At 34.0% G+C, this 17,143-nt stretch overlaps 1 protein-coding gene across 7 annotated transcripts in view; it reads left to right on the top strand.

Annotated features, from left to right (window-relative positions):
* LOC111062515 (phosphoinositide 3-kinase adapter protein 1) overlaps nt 1-16,441 on the top strand; it is a 58,793-nt gene extending 42,352 nt beyond the window's left edge. For all 7 annotated transcript variants that reach the window (XM_039422253.1, XM_039422257.1, XM_039422264.1 and 4 more), the window contains 13 exons: nt 1,031-1,218; nt 2,708-2,852; nt 3,435-3,586; nt 4,468-4,588; nt 6,374-6,564; nt 8,118-8,181; nt 8,812-9,123; nt 10,390-10,512; nt 11,014-11,231; nt 11,712-11,832; nt 12,509-12,637; nt 13,264-13,367; nt 14,503-16,441. In XM_039422253.1, the coding sequence (XP_039278187.1) occupies nt 1,031-1,218; nt 2,708-2,852; nt 3,435-3,586; nt 4,468-4,588; nt 6,374-6,564; nt 8,118-8,181; nt 8,812-9,123; nt 10,390-10,512; nt 11,014-11,231; nt 11,712-11,832; nt 12,509-12,637; nt 13,264-13,367; nt 14,503-15,474 (2,840 nt within the window). In that variant the 3' untranslated portion in view covers nt 15,475-16,441. The remainder of the gene's footprint in view (nt 1-1,030; nt 1,219-2,707; nt 2,853-3,434; nt 3,587-4,467; nt 4,589-6,373; nt 6,565-8,117; nt 8,182-8,811; nt 9,124-10,389; nt 10,513-11,013; nt 11,232-11,711; nt 11,833-12,508; nt 12,638-13,263; nt 13,368-14,502) is intronic.
* The last annotated feature ends 702 nt before the right edge of the window (nt 16,442-17,143 follow it).

A 17,143-nucleotide genomic window follows, 5' to 3' on the forward strand; every position in this document is an offset into this window, starting at 1 on the left:
CATTTATTAGAGAATGATCTTCATGTTGATTCACTGGTGACTTTAGAATATTTTTATCATTACAAAAAGAATAATCCAAGATTTAATAACTTAGCTTGATCAGTGAATCTCTAATAATAAGGCCTCCCATTTTTAGAGCGATTTGTCAATGATGAATTCTTGAGTACTTGAGTTTCATGGATTACAAGTAGTGTTCTGCTGCAAATAAGATAATATGATAATTCCTTTTAGCTTTTCTCTTAGAATAAACTTCACCCTAAAAAACAATTAATTTTCTCATTGTTGCATTCCACTCCTTAGTTTAAACTTCCTTATAAAACAAAAAACCTTTAAGGTACTATCAATGTACCTAGAACACAAATAATTCTATTCTAGGTACCTTTATTCTTGTTTATACTAGGATGAAAGATCTCAATGATCTTTTCTTTGAGTGAATTTTTGAAGAAAAGTATTTCATAATAATAATAATGCCGAGTTACCCTTGCTCAGGTCTGGTGTTGGAGTTTTCATGTCATTTTCACGGCCTCTGACTTGACTCAACAACTGCTTCTAGGCAGCCGGGGGACCAACGGTTTAACGTGTCCATCTGAAACACGGGAGTGGTCCGAGAACATTATCTTGCCCGAAACGGGATTTTAACCCGGACCTCTGGTTTACAAAGCCAGCGTCTGAATCACTCGTCTACGCCCACTCCTATTTCATAATGGAAAGCAATCAGTTTATTTATTTTAGTTTTTAAAGCTCCTTTGGTATTATAAAATTCCAATTATGAATTCCAATATATTGTTATAAATAAAAATATTAATCTGGGTACCCTTTCAAATTATTTAGTCACGACATGTCACAATAATTGAAAATTAAATTTTTGAAATTTTAACAATAATTTAAAAGAGTACTCAGTTTAATATTTTTATTTATATTAAAAGTAGACCTAAAGAAAAAAGTCAATATATTTTCATTTTCTCCTATTTTAGTTCCAAGGAACTTGGTTTAGATACCGGCCTTCACTATTTCGCTAATATTTTTGTAGCGTTGCTGTGCTTTGATGAATGGCGCAAAGTGGTAGTGAAAGACCAGGATCCAACTTTTGTTGGCGACTTCCTGGGTGTCGCCATGGACATCCTCAGCCGTTCCTGGCAGATCCAGCACGCCATCAATCAGCTGCGAACCGACGAGAAGAAAGCCCAATTCTCAATCATACCAAAGAAAGTGAAAGTGGTACGTAGTAATCCTATTTCCATCTTTATCTCCTAATCCTTTTGGGGTAAGTAAAGCAGCAAGTGACTTCAACATTATTGCCAAGGAAACAATATTCATGTTATCATATTATTCTTTATTCATCATCCATACGATAAGTACATTATCAAAATGATAGGGAGAGAAAAAATAAGGTAACCTTGTGCTATTCCTCTCCCAAATTTAGATAAGGTTACACATAGTCCGAAATAGGTTAAGTCTTGTAGTTGTTCACTTTACACAATTTTCAGTCCTTAAATATGTTCACAAAGTAGATTTCCAAATTAAGAATCTTTGAACCAAAAAAAAAACAGATATTCCACATATGTGAATCATATTATGATTTAGAGGTTTGTAGTTTTAATAGTTCTAAGTTTCTAACATCAAACAAACTAGCATAGAAAAACTCTCGCAAAATCGGACAAATAATGGCAACCAATGGCGGCACCACAGTAGACCTAATATTTAAATTACAGCCTAGATTTCAATCGAACATTTCCTAAGAAATGAGAAATTTATAACAGTAAGGCGGGATGCACACCGGAGAAACGCGTTTCCTGAAAAAAGTTTCAGGAAACGTGAAACGAAAGTTGCTCGCAATCGACTGATAACATTAAGCAGGGAACGTTTCTTTTGTATACATGCGCGAGTGAAACGGATTGCATGAAACAAGTTTCATGAAAGAGGGCTTCACGAAATGCGTTTCTCCTGTGTGCATCCCGCCTTACATTATTTAATCAGTACTGCATAACTGATTCAGTTTCTAATAAAACCTCTCAATCTTAACCTCTTCAGTTATCATTTATTCACATTTTCTCCTTTCTCTTGATGTTGCAAGGAATCAGTCATGATGAGGAGCAATACAAAATTATTTTATATTGATTGAAGAGAAAATCCCTGTTCGAATAAACTGTGTTTCTCATTATGACTGATTCATTGCAACGTCATGAGTGAGAGGAAAAGCTTTATGATAATCAATATAGAACCATTTCAAATTGATTGAAGAGAATATTATATTGAATAGCAATCCTCATTATGGCTGATTCCTTGCATCATCATCCTATGAGAGAGAGCAAACGTGAATAAATTATAATTGAAGAGGTAAATGAGAAAAGGATACTCTTCAGAAGTAATGAATATGAATGCCTAATCCAGGAAAATACACGTTTGAATAAAAGATGCCAGAGAGAACTTGAACTCTCATAAATTGGCCGGGTTCCGTACATTCGAGTACGTGGAGCATAAAAATCCACCTTATTACTGGAAGTATAGTCGATGTCTATATTTCATGAGAGCTTCCATGTCACAAGAATTTCTGCATATTAAAACAGGGAAAATGAATCTATTTGAAAAGTCATGTTGATACACGGTTGGGAAAACATCATTCAAGTATATTCCATACTGAATTTTATAGTTGTGTTCATCATTCACTTCAAATCATCTCATATTTTCAATGTTTGCTTTGTTGCAGGGACAAAATAAGCTTATAATTCTATTGAATGACCCGCTTGATGAGCATGATGAAATACATGTCTCAGTGGACAAGAATGGAACCAGGTTGGAGCCAACATCAGTGAAGAGACGAAATCCTTACACTATTCAATTTGCTATGCCAGGTAATGATTAAAATGTGACGCTTTTACTTCAACCATATTGATTTATTGATGGAGTAGAAATGGGAACACATTCTGTATCCATAGAGCAGGAAAGAGTTTCCTTTCAACAAACAACTTCACCAATTATAAGTTCCAACATCCAAGCAAATTTTTATTTGAGTTCATTGAGTTATAATAAACTCAAGAAATGGTATAAACTCAAGAAAACAAAACTGCTCGAACGTTGATTTCTCATTAGGCCTATGTCCTTTTAAATAAATACGGAATTCTTCGAATTCAATCTTCGTTAGATGTAGAATAAATAGAAGGATTATAAGAAACTCTTGATAGTTCAGGGAATATTATTTATGTACGGATAGTCTTGATTTTGAAATCAGAGTTTGTTTGAGCATTGCAGTGTGGTGCTCTTTTCTCAATGTTCTTAAAGTATTTTAGGAATTGCTATTAAACCCATGATTCAATACTCAGTAGACAATAAAACACTGTAATAATCATGACAGCATGTTAACAAAACTGTATTTTATTCTGATGTTTATCGAAATTTTGAGATAATCAACTTTAGAACAATATTTTTTCTCACAGTTGCATGTCTACAAGTCTCAATGATCGCGAGTGTTTTCGTAGAGAAGAACGGGAAGCCTCTTGGTCACAGGCTGGTGAAATGTGAATGCAGGATGCAGGAGCTCGATCAACTGCTTAGAACCACTGATAATCCCATGCAGTTCATGTGCCAGGTAATTGATGGAACACAATTATTTAACAGTGTGTTATGCTCATTGTTCACTTTTATTCACCCAGATTTCATCAATTGGGCAAAAAGTATTTGCAGATTCCAAAATTATCATATAATCATTCATGATTGGTGATTCTGATCTAGGTACTTTACATCAAAATGTGAATCAAGTTTTCAGAGATTTCAGAAATATTATTAAAATATTCATGATCGGTGAACTGATAATCCGACACATGGGATTATTAAATTCACAATAACTCATTTTCTCATAAATTATATGTGTGTGCATTTTAATGAAAGTTAAATACACCACAATGAGCTGTATAATTTTATATGTAATGTTTTCAGACTGAACTATATAAATTATATAGTTCAGTCGGATGAAGCGCTCCAACCTTTCGGAACCCAACTAATAAATATTTTGGTAGATTCTCAGCTCTCATAATTATCCGTCTCATTACTCACGCACAAACCTGGAGCTCATTTGAGCATCTTCCTCAGCAAAAACAGAACTAGTGAACTGCAGAGTCGGAAAAGTCGTGGATTCAAATCCCACAAAGCGCATCAAGTATTCATGCTGATTAGTTAATTTATCATATTATCTATACCTATATTATATCAGTTTCATTTCATCACTGGGGCTACTTACAAAGTTCATCTCGGCATTTTCCACCAAAAAATTGACATACCGTACTCCACTTATTTGGTTATTTTTCCAGTTGATGAGAACTCGCAGCTTAGAAATGTGATCAATTTTATACAGTTATTTTTCAACTTATAGTGAATGAAATGTGTGCGAAAAATAATAATTGAAATAATTAATCTCCAATTATTATCTACTTCTACAGAATTGTTTCATGATTATTTCGACAATTTTTGCAGGCTCTTGGTTTGAATCCTGGAGAAAAAGACCAACTAGATGTATTTCTGGTGGCTTCTCTACAGAGAAATCTGCCACCGCATTTCAATCTACTCCAGCCAGCTGGTCATCGTTACCATTCAGGTTGGTTCTGTGAAATGAATTCAATATAAATCATAGATTGGATAGCTTTGTTTGAATATATCTTAAAACATCAATTTTTCATCAATAAATCTTATAAAAATGTTTATTATCATACAAAGATGCCAAAATTCAATTTAAGTCACCTTTTTGTACTTTCCTCAAGGTCATATAATTCAGAAAAATAAAAGCTTGATGTATTAAATTGTTAAGCCTACTGTCTCCATACAGTGAGGCTTCTTATCTTCTTTATGAAGATTACTCAGCGCATCTTAAGCTGCGTACAGATATACGCGCCTCCAACCCGCTCCGCGCACGCTCCGCCCTCGTTCCGCAATCGCTCCGCCCCCGCTCAGCACTAGCACCGATCATGAACGTTACGGGAGATGTTAGCTCTTCTCGCGTTCCACTCTTGCTCCCCTAGTCGATTATCAATCGCTCTGCTCGAGTGACGTTTGGTTGCGGAGCAGAGCGAAAGTCTGTACGCACCTTTACATAATACACAACCAAGGTTCACATGACAAAATACTAGAAGAAAGAAGACAAGCATTGTATTTCTCATTAGGTACTCACTACCGGTGTCTCTCTGTTATGGGTCATTTCTTCATTATATTGATCCGAAAGACGATGAAGTTTCTCCCCAGGAGAAAAATGTATTCCAATAAATCTACATACAAAGTTTATGATGCTCTTTTCTTCAGGAGTAAATTTGGAGTGAATTTTTAAAAGCTGACCTTTGTCATCTATCTCGATAGAGGCGAACGCACCCAGCAGTAGGCAGAAGTATGCAGACAGACGGAGATAAAAACCAAACGTCTGAATGCAGACGTGAGAAGACTTTTTCAGACAGACTGACATCTGTGTTATACCATTCAAACACCTGTGGAGGGATTTTCCTTCATCTGTCTGCATACGTGTGCTCATTGCTGTGTGCGTTTGCCTTTAGGGGAGCATCTCCGAATCTTTAATAGGAACTATAATGTTGATGTGAATATTGTCTTTTCACTGTCTTGATGCTCACAGCCAAAGAAATTCCTTGGTCATTTGACACAAGTTCTTAAGTCCTCTTTTTAAAGAAATGAGATAATTTCACATCCGGATGTAGAATTTCGAGATCTACACTTTGATAAAACTACTAGTCCTACTTCCGTTATCAAGACCATTATAACATCGTAAGTCAGGTATTGCTGATGAATTTTGGGAATCTATGCTTGGGTATAAACACTCTACTGTAGTTAGTTTGAAAATGTGAATAGCTTGCTGTTTGGATGGCGTAAAAGTATAATTTGGTAAAATGACTTAGTCCACTTATGTCATCTTTTTTCACGGATCAAACAACTCAAGTTATAATTAAATCAGTAGTTTTTTTTTATTTTTTCATTACTTTGGAATAAAGAATCATGAATAAGTGTATTTTGAGCCTACTTTGTAAGTTTCATTGTGATAGGATCAAAAATATTCTTGAAAATTATGTTGGAACATACAAGAAAAGTTTGGACTCCATTTTCTCAAGACTGCAGTTTTGGACTGAAGTGCTTATGACATATGACCAAGGATAATATTGGTGACAATTAGAATCACTCTTTGCGGAACACTCAATTTAAATAACTGCCAAAATGTATGGAGGTGTTTAGGTAATAGAGGGCTGGCTGCACCGGAGTTTAGCCCTCCTAGGATTAAAATTAAGGCATCAATGGAAGTGGTATAACAGAGGAAGGAGATATATTAAAAAGAGGAGAGCTCTTCCTTTGTCTGTGGTGATCTGACTCATGGTAACGATGGTTGCAGCGAACAGCGAGTACCCGACACTGCTGCACTTTGCGGCGCGCTTCGGCCTGGAGAAGCTGTCCTGGCAGCTGCTGGAGTGTCCGGGTGGCGAGCAGGCCTGCTCCATACGCAACGCCTGTCAACTCACTCCGGCTGACATCGCTGAGCGAGCCGGCCATCACAAGCTCGCCAACGCGCTCAAGGGATACTTGGTAATTATATTCCACAATCAAACCAAATAACCTTATTCACTACATTCTTCATTCTACAATTCTTACAAACAACAACAAAATGAAAAGTATAAGATATAGAGTATAAGATATTAGTATAAGATATATTCGAGTATAAGATATAGAGGCATATTTAGTAATAAATTCGACAATCAAATCGAATCAATTTGAGAACCACGGGTGTAAAAACAGTTACGAAGTCACCAACCATGTGTGCAAGCTAATCTATTCACTATCTACTTTCATCACTCTCATGAGTCAGATTTCTATTTTATTGTAAAATTCTTACAAAACAATAACAAAATAAAAATAATCAAGTGCATTCCTCATTAGGCTCTTATTGATAACGGAAACTCAAATTTTCTTTAAACTGACAGCATTTTTAGTTGAATCGAAAGCGAAGATGTGGAAGCTTTGAGGAAAAGATTGAAGAGTTTGAAGAGATTCTCTTTAGCTAAATCAATTCTCTAAAGTCAACAGATTCTCTATACCAGTCAATAAATTCTCGTATGATGAATCCTTGCGGAAATCATTACTTTTTTTGGAAGTTCTACAATTATAGAAGAAGACATTGATTGTTGATATTGATGATGTATGATGTACCTACCTCTCCATAATTCATAAATATTGGTTATATTGTCAACTTCTACTATATTTAACTCAATTTTTTAAATAGGCCTATGTATTTCTTTATGTCAAAGCAAAATAATAAGTCACAAAATAAAATAGATTTAATCAACTTGAAATTGAAATTCTAATAGACTTTTTTTTTAATCAATCAACTCAAAAATTGCAACATTTGTCTACTGAAATTGATAAAATACTTGATCGTTCTGAAGTACAAAAGCCGCTGTCATCTGATTGATAAAACCAGAATTTGAAGATTCGTTTGCTGGTTGATGAGCAGAACTACTGTACTACTGTTTATGAAAGGGCACAGATTGAGAATGGCTACCCGGAAAAACGTTACAAGCGCCAAAATTTAGTACTCGATTTTTATGGAAAAACGGTCCTTCTGCTCTTACCTGTCATGTAGTGACATCTATTAATCAATTTTATAATAGGTCACAGGACCCATAATATACATTCTGTGAAAAAATACTTTTAAAACATCCAAATAATTAACATTGAAACGTTTTTTTTAGTTCTTGTAAAATTTGAGGAATGGCGCTTGTAACGTTTTTCCTGGGAGCCATTCGATTGTAGTTGATTATTCATTTTAATGATTACCCAGTCATTAATGACTGGGAGCCTACGTACTGTTTACTGTATTTCAATTTGTTTGTTTTCTTATTATTATTTTCATTCAATTTGGAATTTGATTTTCAATGCTTTGTCCTCACTGAATTTTTATTAAAATTTAAACTGAATTCAAGAATTTTAGACAAATGATTTTTATAAAGAAGGCGGCTGTACACTGTAAATCTGTAATTTAAAAATTTCAACTGTCTTAAAATGTATCTACCGATTCGATATTTATCATTCCTGATGAAGAAAACTTGTATTTGTTTCATGTTGTTGGCGTATGTTGTTAGCAAATGACAGAGCTTTCAAGTATGTACAGCTATCTCAAGGGAATTTCGGACAAACACACACCTGGTGAGTTAGAACTTCAATATTATACACTTTATATAAATAATTGTAGGCTAACTATAGTCACTTTTATGGATATTTTGATAATCATATCAAATATATTTCAAGTTTGTTTGTTTGACAGCATCTCTGACTCTGTGCATATTTACTTGCAATGATGCTTTTCACTTCTTTAAAACACAATTCATCATTCCCTAGAATGAGTTTTGGTTACCTTTTTTCAGTCATGAAAGTCTCTGAAATATGATTATAATTACTAGAAACACAATTATTACATCATTAGTAGAATCGAAATCTGTACCTGTAGTCAAATGAATGAGAATAAAATTTTTATGATTCTCAAATCTACGAATTATTCTACTGCAGTCCTACCAACGTTTATTTATCATACAATTTGGAGCCCATGGAGCTTCAACACATTTCATTTGTTTTGAATATTTATAGTTGATACATAATTACATAATTATTCCTGAATGTTTTATCAACGTTAAAAGTAAGGTCAACTTCCAATTGATTCATGATTGTTTAAGTAGCTTTAGTCACAGGTGCCGATTTTCTTTCAATTTTTCATAGAACTGTTTGTTGTCTTTAAATTGCTAGAAACTTGATCGCAAATGTGTGTCTGTGTGTGGTCAGGTTTTAGTGAAGCCAACTACCTACTGCCACGACCGCTGAACGACACCTACCTAGTGCCACCGGCGGCACGACCTGTCACCTCGGCCTCCACCCCGACCAGTCCTCCACCCTTCTACTGCGAACAGGAGTTCTACAAGATACCCCCCTCGCCCATCCTGCTCGTGGAGTCACCCAACTACAACATCCCTCCCGCCCCCCTGCCGCTCGAACACAACAAGCTTCCACACTTTGCCACCTCTCCCACCTCACCGTCACCCACATCCCCATCAAAACATATGTTCCCCTTTGGAGGCTACATTGAAATGCATGCAGGTAATTAGACTATATTTCCATTATTACATAATGTTATTACATTAGTGTCATTTGCATTGTAAATAAATAAATAAATTATTACTATTTAATCATCTATATACTATAATAAAGTAAAGAACTGGTTTATCAAGTACGGGATAGGAAAATTATGATTGACGCATCATTACGTCTGAACTACTGGACTGATTAACTTGAAATTTTGCATATAGATTCTTAATTAACCGAGGATGGTTATAAGTCTATTTTCAACTCTTCAAAATTTCATTACGTCAAGTTTTTAGTTTGTCAAGTTTTAAAAAAGACCCTTGCGGAGCACGTGTTACCTGCTAGTTTGTAATAAAATTATTTCCAAATAGGAGAAAGAAATAGCTCAAGCTTTTTCTTTTTCTCTCACAACCATTTCAAAATTATGTGGAACAATTTGTAAAAATAAAAGATAAATGAATAAATGAATAGTTTGTTTCAAACCAGGGATATATCCATTTATCCAATGAGAAAATAAGTGAAATAAAAGATAAATTATATTTCTCATAGACTATTATAGGGAAATTAGGGTACCTATATAAGGAAGAAGAAACTACAAAGTTGAGAAATTATTAGTTACAAATGATAAAAATACTAAGATCTTGGATAGCTGCGTTGTTGGAGTAAGAATAAAAGAATAATGTTGATTGACAGTAGTCTTAAAGGCAGTATTTATTTATCAACAAGGTCAAACATACATATTTTTCAAACAAAACTTTCATAATAGTCAGTAGGATTGCCATGGAATTCACTTGAGTGTTTTATTATGACACAATCCACTATATTATGATAACTAATTTGTTGCATATCCAAACTTTTTCACTAATAAAATTGAACTTGAATTTTATAAACACTTCTAATTCTAAAGTGAAAATGCACATACTATTGGTAGTGACGATCGACACCTGGTGTGGGTCATCATTAGACTGTCATCATCAGTCTGATGATGACCCTTACCAGGTTGAAACGATTGTCACTACCTATAGTAAGTGCATTTTCACTTCAGAAGTGTTTTCGAAATTCAAGTTTAACTTGTTGATATAAATTGAAAAATGAAAATGATTCAGTTATATTATAACAAATAAAAGTTTAATCATTTTGATCTCAACCATCAATTGTTTTAATCTTACGCATCGTACAATGTACAGACATTAAAAGTGTTTTTTGATAAATTGAATTTTTATTTAGTCTAGTAAGTAATATTTTTGGATAAGTGATTCAGTTTCTTTGTTTATTTTTCAGAGAAAAATCAAGATCATTCTCCAAAAGTAAAAGAAAAGTCATCACACTGCCATTATTATGAAAATAGACGACACGATGATCAACTACCAACAAATTTACCATCACCTCTTGCTACTGTTCAAGGTACAAAATATAATACATTTTTGTAGTGACCATAATCTTATTAAATAGATGTTTATGCAATTCACTTTTTCAGGTACAACATTATGGAATGATAATATAACATAAAAGGAATGAAATAATGTGTCACATTATTGCAAACTCTAAAATTCCTTTTATTCATTTATTCATTCAAAATGAGTGAATTTATAAAAAGAAAATTGGTTTAATCGGCAGCATATGAATTTATAAGCATAGACTAAATAAATACGACTTAACCCAAAACACACACAGGACAACAACACAAGTGTGTCTTGAATCTGTGGTATAAGCTACGATAATAATCGACTGATGAATTAGTAACCCAGAGTTTTGTCACCTTCTGTCTATTTCACCTCATGAATATAGATCTTGCTAGTTCCTATTCCATATGTATTCATAATTTTGAGGTGTTGTTTCTACAGATTCAAAAATAATTCATAAAAAGTAATTTTTGAAATTTGAAAATGTTTGTAATTTGCGCAGATTGTTCGAATGCGGTTGCACCCTCCGAACACTGCAGGAAGAACAGTGCTAGCAGTAGCAGCAGTAGCACCAAGCTCTCACTTCATGGCACCCAAGACGAGCTGGCTGAAATCATCAATGACTTCAAGAATCATGTCATCACAATCGCAGAAGTTGAAAAGCTAGTGGCAAGTTGGCAGAACAGACATGACGTTCAACAGTCTTTCAAGGAAAAACAGGTAAAGCTCCGGTTCTCATAAGAAACTGAAATAATTTGTAATGGCAACCATTACTTTATACTTCCATGGGAATGAAAGGGAGAAAAAAGGATACTTTGTGCGATTTCACTCCCAAATTAAACATTTTCACTGGTAGAGCAACCTTTACTATATAACTCTTTTCCGTTCTACCACTGATGGTTCACTGGTTTTAACGTTTTTTCAGATCACGCAGCTTATCAATATTGAAACTAAATATTTATAGAGAACTAATGTTCTAAGAGTTTTATTTATTTTTCTAAGACTTTATATATCCTACAATAATTAACAAACGTGATTTTTATATAACTTGGCAATCTGTTCCTTATGTTTCATGAAAGTAGGAATGAATTGAGTATTTGTGGTTCTTAAATATAAATTAAGAAAGATTACATAGTTTTACATCTATTACTGTATTTGTTATTCATTTGATGACAAAATAATCAATTACTGGTGTTGTAGGAGCAACTGAATGCAATGAGAGAAGAATACGAAAGGATACAGCACAAAATGAAAACTCATCTGAAACGGCCGACTCCATTCGAAAGGATAAAGAAATTCTTCAGTCGAGGGAAATCAAAACGTAGGTTTCGCTTAATTTTTCAATTAGTCATCAATTTTCTAATTTTCAAATATATATGATGAATATATGTGATAGAATTAAAACTTGAGAATTCATTATTCAAAGGAAGTAAAGTTTGTGACAGTTATTAACTAATTGAATGTAATACTAATACACTCATCCGTCATTCATAATTTGAATAGGCTGAAACATAAATTATAATATTATTATATTCAATTATCATGTAATTGAATTGATTATTATATTATAATTGAATTCACAAATAGTAAGTATCATCTAGGTATAGCACAGTATTAGCAATCTGCACTTTTGTCCTTCAAAGTATAATAATCCATTATAGATAATAATACGACAATAATTGATACTGGATCAGAATCACCTTGATTTCAAACAAGTCAATCGTAACATTAGTGCTATGAACATTATATAAAATGAATGCTAGGAGCTGTCTTCACATTAAAGGTAAAAAATAGAAGAAACATGACATGTGCAATGTTATAGACATACAAATAACAAATATGACCAATTGCACAGCCTGGCAATTCAACAAAAATATGTCTGCTTGATGTCGGAAAAATGTTTCAGAATGGCTATTTCATACTGATTATAAAATCACATCAATATTAGTGATGGAGTTTTTCGTCAAATGTAATTTAACATTTTTATTATGTTGAAGATGGTACATGTAGTGCCGAATGCCAGCGACAGCAGGCCAAGACCCACGGCGACAGTATTATCAACAACATGAGCTCAGTGAGTGTCTGCCACCGGCCAACCAGTAGTCTCAGCCTACACAGCTCCTGCAGTAAGTCATATATAATAGATTTGAAATAATTGGAAAAAGGAAATTATACAGATTTCTTAAATGAATGTAGCCTACATAACTATTGCAAATTACTTATTCATATTTTTGATGTGCAGTCGTTGTTAAATTAATATTCAGACTACCTGAACGACTAAAATGTTCTATTCTTTTCAAGAAAATTGAAATTTATTCAGTTGAGAATACTTTTTCAAATTCGATTTATTTTGAGGAAATAATGGTTTTATAACCATTTATCCGATCACCAACTTCTTATTTTTATTCTTTTCATGATTTATTACTTCTTTTCTGTAAGTAGCTAGCCTACAGTATTACTATTTTTGGATAAAGTTGTTAGTTTCTTCTAAACAAACGTTCAGTAGTGTTTGGAACTGGTGCCTACAACCCCTGATTTAGTAAACCATGAATTTGTAAGTGAATATTACATAATATCATCGGAAAAAAGGTATCTATGTTTCAATAGGAAGTGTGAATGTGTATTTAAATTATCTGCAACTTGATAGATAGATCCAACCCAACTGATTATTTTACAAAGCATAAAATCAAGCTTCAAGAATATTGTTTAATCAGAAGAGAAATTAATTGATTCATTGATGGTTGATTTGCAGGTTCCGGTTCGTCGGGAAGGATGAGTATAGCTAGTGGCACAAGCCTTGGAGACAGTGGAACACACTCTGATCATGACGATAAGAAACATTCTGTGCAAAATGATGTGAGTAAAATTATTATGATATTGATCTTTTGCAATGATTAATTTTTCCCAACAGAGATTAGAACTATATTATTATAATAACAACTAGTGTTTGAATACAATGTGCAAAAATCTAAGTTTTGTTCTTCAGACAAAATTTTGAAGAATTAGAAATATTAAAAATTCGAATGTCAAGTAGGTCGAATGAATTATTTTAATATGTTCTAAACGGAAAATTCACAAGGACATTTCGCATGATGAGCCCAATACTACTAAAACAAACCATAAGATTACTGTAACAATCGTAGAACATCTAGAGTAGTTATTTCAGTGAAGATTTGTACACTACTTTCAAGTCCCAGAGCCGCACATGAAGAAAATGAGCTCTGTGAGGTGTGCGGAGCGTGCTGGTAACTCGATTGGTCCAATCAAATAATGCTAGCAGCAAGTTAATCACGGAACGGCTATGGCGCTGCAATAAGTCACATATCTTAACATTACTGGAATCTGATCTAAAGAATAGAATGGAATAGAATAGAATGACTGCCTTTATTTTTGACCTAGGAGGGCGAAGTTAGGGCGTTGTCTGCCCTCTCTTACACTTAATCCTCAAAAGTAGATTCAAAGAGAATTTGCAAGTTTCCTACTAACTCTGAATTCATCATGGAAGAAGAAAATGAGATTATGAGTATACACAATAATATCAGGCCTATAGTTTCAAATGTGTATACATTTTTCCAGCGCCTGGTACCTATTTAAAACTATTTATTAATATGATGAAAGTTTCCAACACTGGAAATGAGAAATTCAGCTCCAAAATATTTTTGTTATTAAAATGACAGAGTAGAGCCAATTTTTTGCAGGCAAAAGATAAGAAAAGAAGCATATATATGGTTATATACTTACTTATATGCTATTACATGCTTACTATTTCTCTTATCTGATATTCTCTTGTTATACTCTATGTGACGTTTACAAAGTGGAAGCTTGAACAAAATTGAATCTGTAGGTGGTTTAATTTCAATATGAATTAAAGCAAACGAAACTCAACATTGATTTAATCAAGTTTGAGCTGGGATAGATTTCGTTTAAGCTGGCAATCTGCAAACGTTCCTAAATGAAATAAACTCATTCTCACTTATTACTACTGTTCTAGGTGCTGAGTCATGGTATAAGAAGCCGGCTGAATGGAGAAGCTCATCAGAACAGTTCCTCAGTTTGTTCGATTCCACTCGACTCGCACAGCTGTTCCAAGGCAGGCCACATGCAAACTGCAGACTATGTCAACACCGATCAACATGCAGTGTGCATGACAGGCACTCTGAAACGATTGACTTCATTGACATTCGAGGACACCATCATTGAAGACCAGGAGACTGTGACAGTCGAGAGTGAGGAGGGCGCCACAGAGGAAAAAGCGCTGGAAACCGAGGAAGAGATACGGGAAGTGACAGATGAAGGAGATAGAGGTAGTGACAAACAGGATACAGAAGAAAAGGGAATGGCTGTGGTGGAGATACATAATCCACCTAAATCTGATGTAGAGGAAAAAGGGGAGTCGGAAATCGACGGCGATAATCTAGCGGAAGACTCTAAACCTGCTAAAGAAACGGAGGTAGAAACTTCTATAAACATCGAAGACCCCCACGAGGAGAAAGGTGAGCTCGTGAGTTCGTCAATGACCGATACAACAGAAGAGAATGCGATTGATGATGTAAAATTGAAAACCGTGCAAACAACCACAATCACAACAACAGCACCAGCTAGGACGACAACAACAAATACATCAACAAACACAACATGTTCAACAGTGACAGTGGTGACAGCCAAAGCAGACTCACAGGAACACACTCACATCAGTTTCAGCGAGCTGAGAAGCAAGTTCGCTGCACTTGAGGTTGATGAGCAGAGTGCCACCAACACAAAACAACATCCGGAGAATGGTGTCGTCCCGAGTCTGGTTGAGAACTGTACTGAGGAAATAAACAGCGATGAAGAAATAATGAATAGAACAGACGACCTACTTGAAAATCTACAACTGCATGATTACATGAATGTGCCAATTGCAGATGTATTCCCCCCTCCACCTGTTCCTCCCAGGGGAGGTTACAATCACATTTCTCTATAGTGTCAAAGTTTATCATTGTTTTGGCACTCAGCTCAATTTGAGGCAACATTCTAGCAAGTGGCTCAATTTGAGGAATCAAGAAGGTAAATAATAATACGCAGTATCTTAGATTGCATTGATTTTACATTGGAGATAAAACTATAAAAGTGATAATGGAGTGAATCACAATTTATACAGGTATAATTTTATTGTTAATTTAATTTGTCATCAAGACTTCCCTTCAACAAGCCTATCATGTTTAATAAAACTCCTATCCAATCATATTATGAACAATAATTACTAATATATTTTAACATTTATTGCTATTGAGAACTCATTAATAATAATATCGAGTGACCTGGCTGGCTCAGGTCTGGTGTCGGAGTTTTCAGATCGCACCTGATCAATTTCAGAGCCTCTGACATGACCTAACGACTGTTTTTAGGCAGCCGGAACCGACTACCTAACGTGTCCATCCGAAATACGAAAATTTTAACGAGAACTCATTGAACATTCGTCATGATTGTAAATAATTGTGTTTATATGTTTTGTAAATCGCATGAAACTAGTATTTATTCTTCCAGTTCTAACTCTACATAGTTAGTTGAAAGAAGGAGTTTTCATATTTAACATCCTTATTTAACGAGCAAAATTAAATAACTATACGGATAGAGAATAATTTAGAATGTAGCTAGATATTTTATGTACCGTTTTTTGTATTACCATAATATTAAGCTGCAAGATTAATTAGATTTTCATAAATCTCAATATCAATATTAAAATACAAATTCGAGACAACAGAATATTGATATTATAGCCTCAACAGTTGACTGTATTATATTATGAACTGTATGGCTTATCTAAATAAAAATACTAGTAATATAATGCTGTATAAATGCTACATGTAAACAGTACTCAAAAAATATTGTAACGTGTTTTACATTTTTGTATTCGAATAAAATTGTCATGATTATTAGAGATTTAAAAATTCTTTCAATATCTGTTCCTAATAAGCGAAGTAACGGTTATGATCAAGTATTCGAATTCATACATTTATTATTCTTAGTTTAAATATAATAGAATTATCGAAGTTTCAATTTACTAACCAGTGTGCGATCAGATTTCTACTATCACCAAGTTTTTCATTTAATTGACTACTTACAGACTACAAATTTATGCATATCATTCATGGATCGCTTGGGATCCATAGTCATAGTTGACCGAGCGAAGTGAGGTCTAAGATTCAAGTCGACGGTTTTGCATTTCTCTTTATGTTTATATTTATGTTTTTATGTTCCGCATTTACAGCGAAACGCAGCAATAGATTTTCATGAAATTTGACAGGTATGTTCCTTTTTGAATTTCACGTTGACGTATACATACGGTTTTTTTTAAATTTTGCATTTTAAGGATAATACAAAAGGGAAAGGAGTCTCCTTTTAACGCCAATATTACCGTAAAAATCAGACTTTAGAATTATTCATCATAAATCAGCTGTCTAGTCTAGTGGACTATAACACGGTATTTAGATGAAAAATGATATTTTTCTATATACCGTGGACTATAATACTACCCGTTCAAAAACATCGAAAATATTGAAAATGAGGATTGTATCTTTCCATCAACGTTAGTACACAGTTGACTATAATACTACCCGTTCAAAAACATCTAACATGTATCTTTCCATCAA

Source organism: Nilaparvata lugens, chromosome 1, assembly GCF_014356525.2.
Source record: "Nilaparvata lugens isolate BPH chromosome 1, ASM1435652v1, whole genome shotgun sequence".
NCBI classification, from domain to species: domain Eukaryota; kingdom Metazoa; phylum Arthropoda; class Insecta; order Hemiptera; family Delphacidae; genus Nilaparvata; species Nilaparvata lugens.